This window comes from Meleagris gallopavo, chromosome 13 (assembly GCF_905368555.1).
Source record: "Meleagris gallopavo chromosome 13, MGAL_WU_HG_1.1, whole genome shotgun sequence".
Taxonomy (NCBI): Eukaryota; Metazoa; Chordata; class Aves; order Galliformes; family Phasianidae; genus Meleagris; species Meleagris gallopavo.
In genome coordinates, this window is record NC_139416.1 from 13,199,159 (window position 1) to 13,216,315 (window position 17,157).

The 17,157-nt window shown below is 36.3% G+C and overlaps 1 protein-coding gene across 2 annotated transcripts in view; it reads right to left on the reverse strand.

The window, feature by feature from the left end:
- Window positions 1-4,824: 4,824 nt before the first annotated feature.
- The window catches only part of ADAMTS18 (ADAM metallopeptidase with thrombospondin type 1 motif 18), a 68,014-nt gene continuing 55,681 nt past the window's right edge, over window positions 4,825-17,157 (reverse strand). For both annotated transcript variants that reach the window (XM_085234995.1, XM_085234994.1), the window contains exons 19-23: window positions 13,867-14,071; window positions 11,520-11,711; window positions 10,940-11,152; window positions 9,882-10,029; window positions 4,825-6,859 (exon numbers count right to left, since the gene is read on the reverse strand). In XM_085234995.1, the coding sequence (XP_085091121.1) occupies window positions 6,744-6,859; window positions 9,882-10,029; window positions 10,940-11,152; window positions 11,520-11,711; window positions 13,867-14,071 (874 nt within the window). In that variant the 3' untranslated portion in view covers window positions 4,825-6,743. The remainder of the gene's footprint in view (window positions 6,860-9,881; window positions 10,030-10,939; window positions 11,153-11,519; window positions 11,712-13,866; window positions 14,072-17,157) is intronic.

The following is a 17,157-nucleotide window of genomic DNA, read 5'->3' on the forward strand; positions in this document are numbered from 1 at the left end:
ACTGAGCAAGCTGTATACTTAAACAAGAAGCTTATAACCAGTTCATAATTTTCATTGCAAGTTCAATTGCAGTTGAAACAACAAAAAAAAGTCAGAATTAGATGTTAACTGGCCACAAGACACAACAACAATTTGAGTTTAGAACATGTAATATGGTAGATGTATATCACAGTTGCCCATATACAATCTTAAGGTCTCACTCAATAGCTGAATACTTTCCAAATTAGATGTTACAGTTTGTTCATAAGCAATTTGGGTTTGTAACTAGCATTTTAGAAGTGGACACCGAAAACCTCAAAATTAAATTGTGGTAAATGGTACAGTTTGAAGAAGTATATGCTACATTTAATTGGAGCTGTGTTTACAGCCTATTATTAACTGCTGGTTGACTTTTCCCCACACACCAGCAAAGACAGTAATAAGTAAATCATGGTAGTGATGGGCAACATAGTATTTGAAATGTATTTTTACAGAGTCTCAGCTGATGAACTTTCTGCTGACAGGCACTATCTGAGTCTAGAAATGTTCTGGTCTGATTAAAATATTATCCATCAATGGAGAGTGGCTGTACAGTTAAGTTCCTTGAAAGTTAAACTTCTTTTAGTGGTCTTAGAAGAATAATATTTCATCCTTCACAAAATATGATTTGCATATTGAATCTTATTAAACTCCAACGTGTAAGTGGTGAAATATCATTAACAGCATGAATAATCTAGAAGCACTTTCCTTTTTGTGAGGCTATTTGGGGAAGAACAAAGAAAAAAAGAAAGAAAGAAAAAAAAAAGCAATTGTGAGATGATTGGGAGATTCAGGCTGGACATTAGCAAATATTACTTTTCCAAAAGAGTGGTCAGGCACTGGAATGGGCTGCCCAGGGAGGTGGTGGAGTCACCGACCCCGGAGATGTTCAAGGAAGTTTAGATGTTGTGTTGAGGGATGTGGTTTAGTGAGAACTATTGGTTATTGGTGGATGGTTGGACTGGATGATCTTGTAGGTCTTTTCCAACCTTGGTGATTCTATGATTTATTTGGATATTAATAATATAACATTGAAAGCAATTTCAGTGATTTTTGTTTTTTTTTCATCTGTCAACATTTTGTTTAGAAGTATAGAGAAATCATTGGTGTGGGGAGAAGACCTAAATTCCTTCTTATTTGTTCAACAGGTATGCTGCATATACAATGTGGACATGTGAGATCCAGTGCTCTGGAGAACACATTTTATCAGAATGGCTTTTCCTGCAAAACAGATCATAACTGCATCCAGGGAAATCATTAATGGAAGTTCCTCTTATCTTTCTTTATGGAAGGAAAATCTATCTGTTTCTGTGCTAAAATGCTGCTTCTGCGTGAGCCCTGTAGGAATCCTGGCTGCCACTACAGTTTTCTGCAGTGCCCAAGGTAGGGAGTCACGATGGTTGCCATACATTACCATCTCACAAGCACTATGAAAGTTGGTCAGAAAGAGCATTATAGATAGGATTGAGTATTCTGTACAAGAACAACTCTTGAATCCTACAGATGTCCTGAATATATTCAGCTGTAATCTAAATAGGGCTATGGGAGGGCCAGTATTTCCATGGAAGCACAGGAGTGCAAGCAGGGGTTTCCTGCTTTGGGGAGAAGGCCTTTGGGCAAATCTGATGCAGATACTACACACAATGATATAAGGAATGGAATTCTTATGTATGCTTTTCTATGAAACCCGTTTACTTACCAAGAATACCAAGGTAAGAATTTCCTAAGTAAATATTCATATCATAAACCTTTTAATATGATTTTTGAATGAGCTTTTGTGTCAGTTCTACTGCGTTGTTACAAAAGGATTATTGAACATTATCACAACGGAACATAATAAACTAACGCTTAGCAGCCCAACTCACCTAAAGGATATTAGGGGTCTGTCTTAAGTCGTTGCGAGTACTCAGTATTTAAGAAGGCTGAAATATATGGTGACAATGACATGATTAATGCTTGGAAAGTAAGTCCAAAAGTGAGGGTTTAGCTAAAGGTTTATGCCTCCGTTGGCAGAGTTGAGAAATTTAATCAGGTACTGTTCACCATTGAATACTTATTATTGAACAGAAACTACATAAAATGTTTATTAGTTTGAAGTACAACTCTTAGATTTTTTATTTTTTTTTCGGAGAGCACAAGGAAAATTGCTTAGATGTTAAGACATCCAATTTTGAGGTCAGAAACTCAGATTTCATCTTTAGTTCTATTCACCTGGGACATTCAGACAGGGGACATCGAAAATGAGTCAGCAACTACTTCCTTTGACCCTATCTGATGTACTTACTTTTAGGAGGTGGGTTTTTTGGCCAGTGATCTAATTACCTCTGTCCAGGACAGAGACAATGACTTGCCATGGGCAGTGCTGCAGATGGCAACCAGTATTTGTGCCGTCTGCAGTACAAGCCAGTCAATACAGCCCCATTATGTCTATCACTACATGTTCTCATAGGAAGCAAGTGCTACTGGTAAGTTGTAAGATAAAGAACTCCAGAAATATATACATAAAAGGGCACATTTCAGCCAAACCAAGACCTGAATTCATTTAGAAGAGACAAATAGCTGTGCTAATGGTGCATGATGTGCAGGAAGTAGACATGAAGGTCAGTTTGATTTGGCGTATGTTCATATAAGATTGGCAAGGGAAAAAATTAGGGTATTTTTTTAGCAGCTGTATCTTCTTGTTTCGGAACTCTTTCTGATGGCAAGATGACTTACTTCCTTGCCAAAAACTCACATCTCTGTAGTCCTTGATAACTGCTAGGCTAAAAAATTGAATGATTCATAAATATTGCTTTCCCCTCATGATAGTCACTTTCTTGGTTAGGACAATTATTATTATTAACAGTTTCCCTACTAGTTCTGCTTTCCTCTCAGACTTAGCAATGCTTAGTATTTGCTTTCAAAGTGCAATCAAGATAGTTCATCAACATTTTGCTTTCAGATCTCATCTGCAATGTCCAGGCAGACAGTGACCCATGAGTAATATTTCTGATCACAATGAGCTTACTGTTAGCACATTCTTTCCCTATTGTTTCCTGTTGTATACTGGGACAGCAAACCTTTCATGACGTGCTTAGAATGTTGTACACAATGGGGCTTCAGTGACTCAGTAGGGTTGGGCCTCCATTACAATAGAAATAATAATGGTAATTTATTTTATTGATGCATTTGAATAGAATTTGCTGAAAAGTAAAGGAAATAGGGTTTGTGGATTGTGTTACTATAAAACCACATGCAGCAAAATATTCAGCTCCCTCCAACATTTCATGTCTTCTGGGCATCCAAGGTAGTTGAGTTTGATTTACACAATCAAGCCATTCATCAAATATCTGTTTGATTTTTAGGCAGATGCATCCTTTACCTGAGTGATGAAATCTGAGTACAGGAAAGAGAGCTATTCCTTTGTGAAAAGACCCCATTCTGCTTTATAAAGTAAGCCTTGCAGCAATATAATTCTAGAAAACTGCCAAGCTTTGTATACCAAATACCGTTGTGAGGGCTTAGCAATAAAGCAGTTGTGGACTTGGGGTTGATCCAACCACACAATGGCACATCTTTAAGCAATATTTCCTCTTTCAACATCCATCTACAGCTGTGTAATTCACTGACAAGCGTCAATTCATTTTAATTCCAAAATTCTAGACTAGAACACAAAGCAGTTTAGAGTCTGAATTCTTCTATGTGCTTAATAATTATTTAAATCACTAGTCCAAGTCACGTTCAAAAGAGCACTTGCTGGGGATCTTTCAGGAGCAGACTGAGCTATCATTTATTAGCACCTACTAGATTATTCTGTGAATCAGAAGTAAGGTTGGTATTTTCTAACAACAACACTCTATATAGCTTGCTATTGTAAAAGACCTGAGCACTAATGAGTGAATGGACAAATGGCAAGTAAATGTTAGAGAGTATATGTAAAGCATTTCAGTGAATAGATGTAGTCCCTATTAGTGCATACTGGATAATGACTTGGATCAAAAAAAAAAACAACAAAAAACACCCCAATACTTGTTGTGTAAGGCTTCTTGTAAACCACCTTGCAGATAAATACATTCAGGAAAGAAACTTGCTGGTTCTGTGATGTACATGTTTGACATACGTGTTTCTGCTGTCTTTAGTGGGTGAAGGGTGAACAGATGGATCTATTTTGTGTTGCATATAGGGAGGCATCTGTATTTTTGTGCATTTTAGCTTATGTGTTATTATGAATAAAAAACTATGAAGTTATGTCCATTTTACCTTTTTGTGCCAGAAAGGGGCAGAGCCCAGAACAGCTGTTTCAGTAGCAGGGTAGCCATTCAAATGAGAACTACCATCTACTCTTGAAAGGCAGCTACAATATACTCACTTTGTTGAATAGTCAGTCATACATTCCACACTTACCAGTATAAAGGAAACTTCAAAAGTGGACAAGTTTCACATGACCTTAGAACATACGCCTGACTTTGAGTCCCTGAAAGAAATGACCTCCCCACCATTCATCATAGTGGCTTGTTAACACTCAAATGCACTGTTTTGAGAGCTCCCTACCAATATTAACCCATACAAAACCTGAATGGCAAGGGCAGGGTTAGACAGAGAATTTATACATAGCTAAATTTCCACTACCCCAAAGAGCCCACTCTTCTGGGAGCAGCTTTAGTTGCTGTGCCTCCACAGAACTGGAGTAGGTTCAGAGTCACCAGCATTAGACAATTATGTAGTAGAAGAATAGAAGAAAATGTTTTAAAGATATTAAGGCACGATCAGCATAAACACAAACAAATGCATACACCACTTATATTACTTAATATTTATTTATAACCTCCATATTTTATTCATGAATTTTACAATTCCAAATATAATGAAACAGTTAAAGTACTTTATTACAAAGCTTATAAAATAATTAAATAATACACTTATATTTTTTGCTTTTTTTTTTTTTACATCATAAGTCATATTTTGTGACACTGCCATTTTCTTTTCTCAGTTTTCACTTAAGGAAGTGAGCAAAGAAATATAAAGGAAAAGCTATGCATTAATAAATTAATTATTTTACATCAAATAATAAAAAGGACACAATTATAAAAACAAAACAAAACAGAAAAAACCTTGTTGTTTTCCTAGAAAAGAGTTCATAATTATACAATGTCGAATATCAAGACAGAGCAATGTAGACTGAGATATGTTTCCAATCATCATTTCTTACAGTATCATAGAATACATGTTTTTAATTTAAATTGTTGCAAAAGGAACTGATAATTTTAAGTGACCACTGTCTGGCATTAGTGCTGAGCTGGCTAATCTTATGCTGAATTGATACTTTAAAAAAACAGTAAAATGCAGCTACATTCATCAAAAGAAGTTGTGGGATTGGGTGGAATTAGATAAATATGTCCCTCATAGTCACTCCCCAGAAAATTACAGTAGAACACAGCTCTGTCTCAGAACGGTTTTGGCAAATATGTTGGGTTGAATTTTTTTTAATTCAGAAACTTTTTTAGTTGTACCATTTGATGTACAGTGTCACATAACATCTTGATATGGAATGATGACAAATATTGTTTACATTTGTTTTGTTTGCTGATGGATTCTGAATTAAATGTAAGTATTAAGAGAGTGTATAAAAATAGAAATGATTTTTATTTGGTTAGAGAAAATAGTCTGCTTAGTATTTGCAATTTTTTCTTATCACCTGTATGAAAATATAACTATTCAGAGAAGTTTGGCATGAATTAATGGACTGTAATATTCCTGTTATTTCATTTGGGCAACTGATGAAACAAAATTTGCAGAGATTTGAGATTAAAAGGAAGACATTCTTCAGTATCTTGGCATTTAAAAAACCTAGCTTCTGAAAAAAATCTACTTTACTATATCAAGTTTAAATTTTAAATTTACATATCTTATGAGCTTAGAAAGTGAAAAAATAACATCGAGCTCAATAAATCTGAGTTCCTTGAGTTAGTTGAAATATGAAATTCTATTTTACTTGTAACACAGCAATGTTAAAAGTCCAAATATTCTAACGCTGAATATTTCTAGGAATACATTTCAAGTTACTAGTTAACCACCTCTGAGTTTCTAGATGAAGCAGAAAATGAATTCTTCAGAACAATAAAAACATAAGCATGATGCAAAACTTGCTTTTCCAGCAGCAAGTACAATAGAGAAGCACCATATATCTTTGTAGTGCACTATTTACTTCTCGTGGTCACACGTGTGACACTGGATTCTCCAAACAGTCATTTGAAAGTCTTTCTGTGAAAATGGCAGTAAACAGCTTCCTTACCCTGGGATATTATCATAAAAGATAAGAAAGGAAACACTTCTGATTGTGTGATCTGTCATACTGCCGTGCTGTAATCTTTTTCCTTGAGCTCCCAATCTCTTTTGCTTTGCATTCTGCTAAATTAGCCACAAAAGGCATCCTTGCCTGATTTTCTTCCTCATAACATGTGACAGTGCAAAGTGACACTTTTAAGGAAAGAACTGCCCCTTGAGTCTCAGTGTTCAAGTGATCCATAGTACCCTGTACTTTAGTGAGGTCAGCAAATAAAAAAAAAAAACATTCATTTTTCAACATATATCCAACAATTACTGTACCTCAGACATTCCCTTAGAAAAAAATGTCTCTTCCATCAGTGGTTTACATGGCACCATGTCTTGGCTCAAAGCAAAGTTAATTTCAACATAAATTGAAGAAGAAAATCTTGTCAGTGAAGGGTTCAGATAACATGCTGCTATCAGTTCTTCTTTGTGCATGATTTACAACATTGCTTGCCATAAAATTTGTGGTTACAGACACCATGCTGGGGTACTAGATGACACCAGCTGAAGAAATCCACACAAGAAGGATCATCTGAGAGAGAGAAATCCAAGCAATGTTTTAGTATTTCTACAAATCAGACAGTAGTTCCACCAGCACCTTCCAAAGTGACTTAATTTTCTGCATTCAGTTTTTTAGGGAATGTAAGGAATTGCACTTCTAACTTCAGTTAGGTGGCACGGATCAGGCTTTTAGGGCTTTGACTACGCCACAGTGGTGAAAACTTAACTAATGGGAATAGAGTCAAGATGACAATGTCTTGTTCTGAAAAGCCCAGCTTCTAATTACAAAAATAAGTTAGAAAAAATGTATCATTACGATTTCATTTCACCAACTTATGTGCAGCTCATACACATGGCCCAGTAGCTTTAAAAGCATTTCATAGTTACTCCTTTCTAGAGTTTTGGAGTGGATTCTTTAGTTTTCCTTAGAAGAGCAGAGTGGTGATTCATATGGATGATTTGTAAACAAATCCACAATGTCTGTGAGAGCAGCAAGACATTTCAATGAGATTTAGCAAAATTTGTAGCTAAACTGAAATCTTCTATAAACAGAGAACAGAATTTCTGTTAACATGATCAATAAAGGGACTTCACAAGGAGGCACTGAAGAAAATCTAGCCAATGTTGTCTGCATTGTCAGATCAACCATGTGGTTTTGGGAATTATCTTGATCTCTGTGTATGAATTTCTTTTGATTAGTCACCACTTCACTTTTTTAACTTCCTTTTTTATGATGTTAATGGTGATACTTTTGTACCTTTATCATCCTCAGATTTATTTGAATGAATAGGAAAATGAAAAATACTGCCATTTTACTACAGTTTTTAAAAACATAATCCCATCTGTAAATGCTAATCTTAGGTAAAGAAAACACTGTCCTTAACAAAGTGTTTTATAGGAACTAGGAAGCTCAGTGTCATAGTGCGTATGCCTTAATTGAGGAGAGTGTCAGTGGATCTGGTAGTTTAGCACCAGCTTTCACTTTGCTTCAACTACTGCCCACCACACAGAACTTGGCACTGGGGAACAGACAGTGCCACTTTGCCAAAGCAGTCAACAGATGAAAAGCTGCACAACTCCAGGTAAGGAAAGCTGTTCTGAGTTGGGACGATCACCCACCATGCAAGGGTCAATTTTCAAAAATTATGGATGACTGTTTTTTTTTTTTTTTTTTTTTTAACTTTATATGCACTGAGGAGCTCATGTTAATAAATCTTTATCCCCCTTTTGAAGACCAGAGCACAATGCTAACATTACAGAGGTGTGGCCAAAAACTTTATTCTTGGGACCTAATCCAAAGACTATTGGAATGAACACAAAGACTCCCACTAGCTTCAGTGGATGCAGACCAGGCTGTCAGCTCCTTATTTCTATTTACTCAAGTATTTACATGTTGTTTTAATTTTGATTCATTTCAAGCGGTTGGATTTGTTAGGAGTTATGGTGACCGTAACTGCATCTAACAGATGGAAGTGACCCAGCTTGTCTAGGAAAGTGTGTAAACTCTCCCTGAAACATTAATTTCTCAACTGTGATCACTGAGCTGGAGCTGCATGGCTGATAATGGAGACTGATTTGCTTCGATGTGATTCCAGCACAGCTGGTTCCTTCTCTTTTTGCTGGTTCAGACAGAAAGTTAGAGAGCAGTGAGGAGATAATTGATCTCTAGAGCCTGACGACCCAGTTATAATAAAGGTGAAAGAGCTCCTGCAGATGTGAGGCAAGAAAGAAACAGGCCAAAGCCAAAATTAGTAACAGACATTACTTCAGACATGAAATATAGCAGAGGGAGGCTGGGGTGAAAGAAGAGTGCTTGCTGTATCATGACAGAAGAGGATGTAATACAGAAATTCTGAAGTACAGCAGAACTTCTTAGGAATGTTAATTAGCATTTGAATTGTTAAAAATATTTAATTATAAAAACGGGAAAACTGCTCGTGTCTCTGTTTTAGGTATATTTTATATCTTAGTTTGGATTCAGGTCTGATACTCTGCGTGTCTTGAGTTACTACAGTGGGTCTAACTCTTCAGACACCACTAGGTTCTGCACTGAATATCATGAATCAGTACAGATGAGATGGGTTGTTGTCTAATGTCAAATTACAAGGTGCAGGGCCAGAGGTTGACCATTGCTCCCAACTCTACTTCATTTCTCTTGCAATCCAGCCTGTTTTACAGACATTACTTTCAGCATTTTGTTTTAAAATGGTAACAAGACACTTAATGTACAGTATATTGAAAATTCATGGTTGAAGTGCTTTAACATGTCTAGGTAACTATTATTACACTGGACAAACCTGGATCTCCATTAATTTTTTTTTTCCATCACTTAAGGTGTCACAAGCAGTAACCAGCTTTTGAGCAAATACATTGGATGGGATGAATGCATCTCTCTCTTTCTTTAACGATTCTGAGAGAATTCCCATCCCATCATTGACACAAAGATTCTTGCTACTCCAGAACTCAAAACACACTGAAGATATGAAGAGGGATATAGCAGGCATACAAGTTAGAAGAAAGCTGAATTTCATTTTCCCTGACCTATTGGGCCATACTAATCAGGAGAAGAAGCAAAACTACAATCTAGTAAAAGCATTTTTGAACACCCTGGAGGTTGTTGCAATCTGAAGCTTGGGTGGAATTTAAAACACTAAAAATAAATTGCAAATTCTTACTGTTTAATTCTAAAGTCGCTATTTTTAATCATAAAAGAGTTCCAGCATAGGACATTCACAAAAGCATAAACTGAAGGTGCAGCTCAAAACCACTCTGTGTGAACTTTTAAATATATATATAACATATAAAAAACCATATCTCTATTCTTAAAATCTCTCTGAGTTATACTCAAGTCTGCTTTAAGAGAGTTAACTCTGGGAAGAGAGATACTATACTGTTGAAAGTAACTGAAAAGCTGCAAAGATGGGAAAATTTGTGGAGGAACATGTCAAATATAAATTTTAAGTGGATTTAACGAAAAGGTAATTTTGGCTGGATGTGGAGTATATCTATGTACATCAACATAAGCTGCTGCAGAATGTAGAGATGAGTTTTACCTCTTTTTGAAGGGGCTGGGCAAAAGTTAGTATTGCAGGCTCTCAGGATTGCTGGTTTCTGATGGGGCAAGCACCCAGAGGCTGGTCTCCCTTGGCGTAAGCACTGCACGCTCCGGGTTTGCACTCCCCCACCACATGTTACTGTACACTGTAGACAACAACAAAAAAATTAATTACAGAGAATCTATCGGAGCCCATGAAAGCGAAAGGAAAACATTCTGACGGGCTTTAGATGAGACTTTCAGAGAGAGGTCAGGATCAGATGTGTCGATGCTTGGCGATTCCTATCAGGACCAGATTTTCAAAGGTGTGTGCATCTGTTCTCCATTCTTGAGCTCTTTCGAAAGTATGGTTATTTAAGGACTCAACTGAAAATTTGGTTCCTTAGGCATGTAGACAAACTGAATATTATAGAAAACCCATTCCTGATTGGCTGCACTGACTTCTTTTGAACTCTAGGCCTCTGGGCCCAATCCTGCTGTCGGAGCAAAGATAAAGCTCCCTCTGGAAACATAATTATGGCAGTGTCTGGGGAAAAACACTATGCATTTGCAGGAAGATCTATGAAGTATTTTAGAATGAATAAGCCTTTTACTTGTATGTGTTTCGTGAAAAGTTGTCTTTAAGATAAATATGATCATTTTCATCTGATTACAATTGTCAGGTATACATTGCTTCATATAAATGTTATTAAATGAGTGTGTGGCTCATTGATATGTGACTCATAAAGTAGATAAGTTCCAGAAATACAGAAGCTTATTTGCAAGAATGTAGAAACAAATACAGACTGATCCTCAAATTAATCATAGTATTTAGGGAATTCCAGGCAATCTGTGCAGATCCTCAAATACATTGTGCATATTGCTATGTAATAGTTCAATCACAGTGCAGTTAGAACACTGAAAAGGAAGTGTTGGGAAGCAACAATGGAATCGAGTGGCTCTGAAGCACAAATAACATTTTAGGGCAACCTTTTTGAATTTTATGACAAAGAAGTTAACTGCACCAAAATACATCATGGATGGGAAGGGAGGGACGAGAAAGCTTCCCATTCCTACCTGCTGCCAGGGCGAGGAATACCAGCCAGACACCATGTTATACAAAGTTTGGGATGGACAAGGTCCATTGTTACAAGTTTCTTCCAGGTCTATGTTTGGTTTCTTGATGTTTCTACATCTTCTCTGAGGGAAGGTGATTAATTTCCCATGGATGCTTTTCTCACCACATTTTAGTTCTCGCTTGCGTACACCTGGGCCACAGGAGGCTGAGCACTGTAAAAGCAAAGCACACCTTTTAAATCTATAGAAACACATTCAAAGGAGAGTGGGCTATGCTCAAGATAACCTAAATTACATGAAACTACAAAAACATTATAAAACCCCAAAGACCATGCTCCACATGTGTAAACAGAAATATGAAGCTAAGTCACCGGAAGTCCAAAAAAACAAAGACATCAGAATATATCTAACTACATCTGAATGTAAAGAACTGTGTTTTTATAGTGGCTTGCCCACAGCAAGCCTGATTTTCAAATGTCAGCTTAGCTTTTCTTTTTTTCCTATGCTGTTTGTGTATGTGTCCCCAAGTCAACATTGTCAAAATGTGAAAAGGAAGACAGTGAGCCCTACTTTACTTTACCTCACTCCAGGAAGCAATCACCCACTGGAGCCGGTCATTTTTAGGGCAGCGTCCTAGCACACAGGTCTGCTGGGATTCAGGTTTATGGTCTTGGCTGCACATGCTTTCAGGCAAGATTTTAAGCTTGGGAGAACTAGTACTTGTGCAGTAGACATCCCGCTTCTTAACACCTCTCCCACAAGTCTTGGAGCACTGTAATGGAAAGAAATATTCGAGGTAGAAAAATGTAAATTGATATTATTTGTATTTTACAGCAGAACACAGAAACCATTGTTAATGTGCTCTGTAGCTGCCATTATAATGCAAGTAAACTTGAAATTCTATAACAGCAATATCTATATGTCAGTCTTACAATGTTCTTCTGAGTGCTTTCTTTTTGTAAATTATGAACTCTTAACAGCCCCCATGTAGGACAAGTAATATCTTCTTTTCCGTTGATGAGGAAAGTTGGATTTGTGAGCAAAATTGTTTTTTCTCTAGACAGAATAGTTGAAAGCTACTTCTAACCTCCCATCTGATAATCTCCCACAGCAAGATGTTCTCAGCTATTTGTTATCTTGTCCTCATGTTGGCCCAGAGGGACAAGAAAGAGACAGAGAAAACTACCTAGGGAATCTATACATAACTTCTTCACAAGAATCTCACAAAAAGACAGAATCTGATATAGAAAATGGTTAAGATGCTTGACCGAAGTTAATTGCCAAGATTACAATGAAGCTTAGGACAAGTCACTAGTGAATAAATATGTATTGCTTGAACTGTGGGTCAGTTGAAAAGACATTCCATAGCTTTCATTACCTCAGCATCCAATAAAATGCACTAATGAGCCATTTCTGATGAAATGAGGAAATAGCCCTGAAATAATTCTGTGGACTTTCTATCTTGTTGCATTCTCTTCTAAGCGTTCTTCTTATAATAATTAACAGGCACATTCCAATGCAGAATACCACATTATCAGTGTACAAATTAAATCATAAACGTTTTTTAAAGATTTCATGAACACAAAGTGCACTGAAATAGAAATACCTGTTTGCTGAAAATCTCTAGTTGTAATCTTATCCCCAAACAGATGGAAAAGCCTTTCATTTAAAATGATTCTCTGATTTGTGAAGAGAGACTGGGTAGTTTGCATTTTTTTCTTTTAACTCTTTTGAGCCTGTGATATAGTAGCTTTCATCTGACTTTTAAAATCTTTGCTAACTTGTTCAATAAGCCTGGTAAGAACTTGTGAACTTAATTTTTATTGATTAATTTAAAAAACCCAACTTCAATCATACAGCTCTAAAGAAGGGGATAATTGATTATTTTAAAATTTTTGGTAAAGCTTGAAAATGTGAATGTGTCTGAAGATTTTGTTCTTCCCTTTTAAATATCTAACTGTCATATGTTTTTCACAGTCTTTTGCCATAGTAGTGTTTCCTTCACATACACTGGAAGAAAAAGTTACTTGTCTGTCCCAGTATATTACAGGGCACTCACATGGAGAAGCAGACTGTGCTTCTTAACCTGGAAAGTTTAGGACAAGATGTGCTTGAACACCTATGGAATAAAAGTACCAAAGGAGTAACAGAGTTTTCAGTAAATCTAAATCCACCTTGGGTTTCACTAAATGAATATAGAAAAATCAAAATAATTCTTATATAGGTTTACTGTCATCTGTCTCTCTTACATCTAAAGATTTCCCAATACTTGATTTATCCTCACGTTCACAGCTTGTGCCAGCAGCAACAATAGTCACAGACTGAGCAGAGATGAGTTTTGTGTAAGCATGTGTGTGCTTTTAAACTCAGACTGGTTTAATGTCAAGCTTTTCATAGGTTTGTGAAGCAGGGTGTGTACACACAGGAATCTGCCTAGGGGCCTTATGTTCCTCAGAGAGATTAACTGCAGCAGTGTTCTACTTAGAGTTACTCTAACAAAGGCAAAAGTAGAGAAACAGTTATTGTATGTGTAAATCACAGCTTTATCAATCCACAATTTAAAAATGTGTGTGCCTTAATAAGTCCAAATATTTCTTCATTCCTTGACTGCCAGTCATCTCTAAGAAAAGTTAATACTGCTGTAGGAACTTATCTCAGACAGGAGTTAATGGCTTTGAAAAATTCATTGAGCCTTAAGTTATGAAACCAGAAAAAATCTTCCATCTGTTTGTATGCACCAGAAAGGAAACTTCCAAGCCCTCCTTCCTGACCACTTACAAAGGCTCATTAAAATATAGCTTACAAGTTATCATTACAAATAGAATTATTTGTACAATATTGATTTTCACTGTTTCTTTCTGCATGGAATTTTGGGCGTAGTTTTCATTATATCAGCAATAAGAAACACAAGTTTTTCTCCAGATTACCTGAGACCATAGTCCAGGGCTCCATTCAGGTGGGCATTCTTGACTATTGCATATCTGCACTTGTGTAGGGGTGCTAACAGGACACAGGGAATGGGCCACTACCTCCTCTCTTTGGAAAGCCTTTTTCTGGACACACTGGATGAGACGACTTTGTTGCCCTCCTCCACAAGATTTGCTGCATGCACTCCATTCACCTGCTGACCAGCTTAATGGAGAAAAAAAAAATGTATATTAGAAACACAAGATGCCAATTAACTTTATAAAATCAACACACGTGAATCACCCATGAAATGTGAATTATTCAGGGATTCTGCTTATTCTACTCTACTGATGTATGGATTTCAAGCAATCGAAAAACTTTAGTTACTTAGTCTTTCTTCAAAGAAGAGAACATTTTGGATGGGATGAAATATAAATAATACAGCTAGAAAAACTAGTATTAATTATTTACAACTCACACATCTACCAGAATTAACTTGCCTTTGAATCTAACCTGGAATCTGGAATTCCATTTGGACAGAGAGAGACACTGCCATTGAGGCTGGTGGAGTATCTAGAAAATCTAACAAATCACCATTCCTTTCTACCATGTCAGTATTTTAATTGAAATAAAAACCCCTCCCTGAAAATGGAAAAGAAAAATGTTCTCTAAAGACATGAGTGAATGATCACTTTTGTCACTTCAGCTGCTGAAGAGACCTCCAGATAAACTAACAGAGAAGAGAACGAAACAAAAGTGTGATGGATAGGCAGTAGATGAGATTGGCTCACTGGAGAGTCCTGACCTTTGCTGTTACATTGCTTTCCTTGTTACTTTCTCCTTCAAAAAAACACAAACTGGAAGGAAGTTCACCCAGCAGATACGAGAAAAAAGCTGGCATTGCAGGGAAAATGGGACCAACTTAGGTAAGCATGAACCTCCCAGTGCATTTGTCACAGCTCAACAAATGTTGACATGGTAGTATTCAATGATATTAATGTCAAACCTTAGCTTGCCTCTATTTACAAAAAAGAATAGGCTTGCTAAAATCAGCAGTCCTGTCAATAGCATTTCGAGGATTTAAATCTCCTCAGACTAACAAATTTGGCAGACAGAAGATGTGGGATCTAAATAAAACAGTGAGAATTTAACCAGCAAAAGCTGTTGGGCAAATCTACACTCCAGTCACAGGCAAGCTTCAGTTATGAATACTGTCACTAAAATTACACAAAGACTGAAGAAACACTGCCAATTGCTTAGGCTGAGTTCAGTTTTGAAATGTCAATAGCTGCTTAGTATTTCTATTACTGAAGCACTGAGTGGGTCCCCAACCCTTGTGTAACTCTTCAGACACACATCCAAGCATCTGTCCTCAAAGGCTTCCAATGTAAGATCATAAGAAACAACTGGATGGGAAAATGAGTGAAGAAAACAGAGGAAATTATGAATAATTAAAAAATTACTTGAAATCTCTAATTGAAATATGCAGCACTGAACTTAAGTATTTTACAGATTTTTAATAATTTATGTCACAGAATAGGTTGGTTGTCTTTTTTTGTCTCAAATCCAGCTGCTTGGCCTTCTATGGTTTCCTACAGCATTCACCCTGTGAGGACTAGAATAGCTGCTTACGTACAGATTTAATCACAGGAAAGGTTTTTTTTTTTTCTTTTCTTACTGTGTGAAAGATGACCAGCATCTCATTTGCATTTCTGATCACATCTGCCTGAAAACAAAACTAATTGTTTAAAAATATATAAAACTCTTAATCTGGTAAAATTCCTTTGGGAACAGAAGCGATCCCAACACTCAATCTAGTAACTTCAGTAACTGTCAAAAATAGTGGGAAATATAAAAGGGCCTAGTATAACAAATATTAATATGAAAAGTCAGTAGTTATGTATCTCCAGAACACATCAGACATTTTCTTTTTGTCTGATTTAGAAGTCTGTGGACCTTTGCAATATAAACATCTGGACAGAAGTTAATAGTTTTAATCCATTCTACAACTTTTAATTAGTTTCCCTTGATGTTTTTGACAACCATGATTGGCAGAGCAATCAAAAGCAATCATTTTAAAAGTCTATTTGCACAAACTGTCCAGAAAGTTCCCTTCTTCATAGAGGAGAGGACAATAAACTTTCTTTAATGTCCTCTACTAAACTGCCATTTTCCAAAATTATCTGGGCTGCGATCCAAGAGTATCTTTCATTAGCTCAAATAACTTAAGTAATTATGAGCAGATTTGCCAGTTCTGAAATCCAACAACAATGTGTAGTTCTGATGCCTGTGTTCTTACTGTTAGGATGGCAGTTTTGTTCCCCCTCAGACTTTGTTCCTATGCAGTAATTACTCCTCACTGACCTTTACAAGTCTGGAGTCTTCTCTTTCAAGTCACAAAACAGACACACATCTCATCTGTTAGTCACTTTCTTTCCTTGCCTATTATTCCCACCATATTTGTATTTTCTTTATTTGCTATTGTTTCCACCATTATATTTATTATTTTTTTTAATGTTGCCTCACGTGGTTTAAAAATAATTAATTAGCGAGTTGAATTGTTTTTTACCCACATGTGTAGTTTTGGGAAGCTCGGTCCTTTTATAGTTTTTATTTCTGTACTTTTTTAGGGATCAAGTTATTAATTGTGTTGTGGTAATCTAAAAATATCAGAGCAATTTTAGCATGACCATGTTGTACTGCATGTCAAAATGGACAGTCAGCATTTTCAGTGATATTTATACCAGTGGATCTTCAAAACATGTCATGATACCAGTTCAACAGAAATAGAATTTTCTGTATGGTCCAGAGAGAGAAAACAGAGATGAAAATCATTTTGCTGAAGTTTTATAGCACAACAATGCTACATGAAAATGAAGGTGAGCATAAGCTGATAAAAAAAGACTCCTGGGAGCATCACAGACACTACATTTCTGCCTACATGATACTAAGTTCATTGGTTAAAAATAATTCTGGCAGGAGATAAGTCACATACAAACAGATTGTGTTTGGCTACAAAGATTACTTTAAATTAGTATTCAGAAATTCATGTGGCTAAGAGCAATCTAAAGAAATTGCTGAAGCAGGAACATGGGGCTCTCATGTGATATACTGCCATTATTTAAATCTTATCTCTATCCTTTTGTGGTTGTAATGTATAATTTACCATTTGGATTCTGTGCTCTGTGCTGTAATCTTTAAATTTCGCAGGAAATTCCAAACTATTACCGGACTATTTTTCAGAATGTTCAACATATTGCAAATTATGGATTTTGAAGCAAAAACAACACTACCATAAAGCATATCTGTCT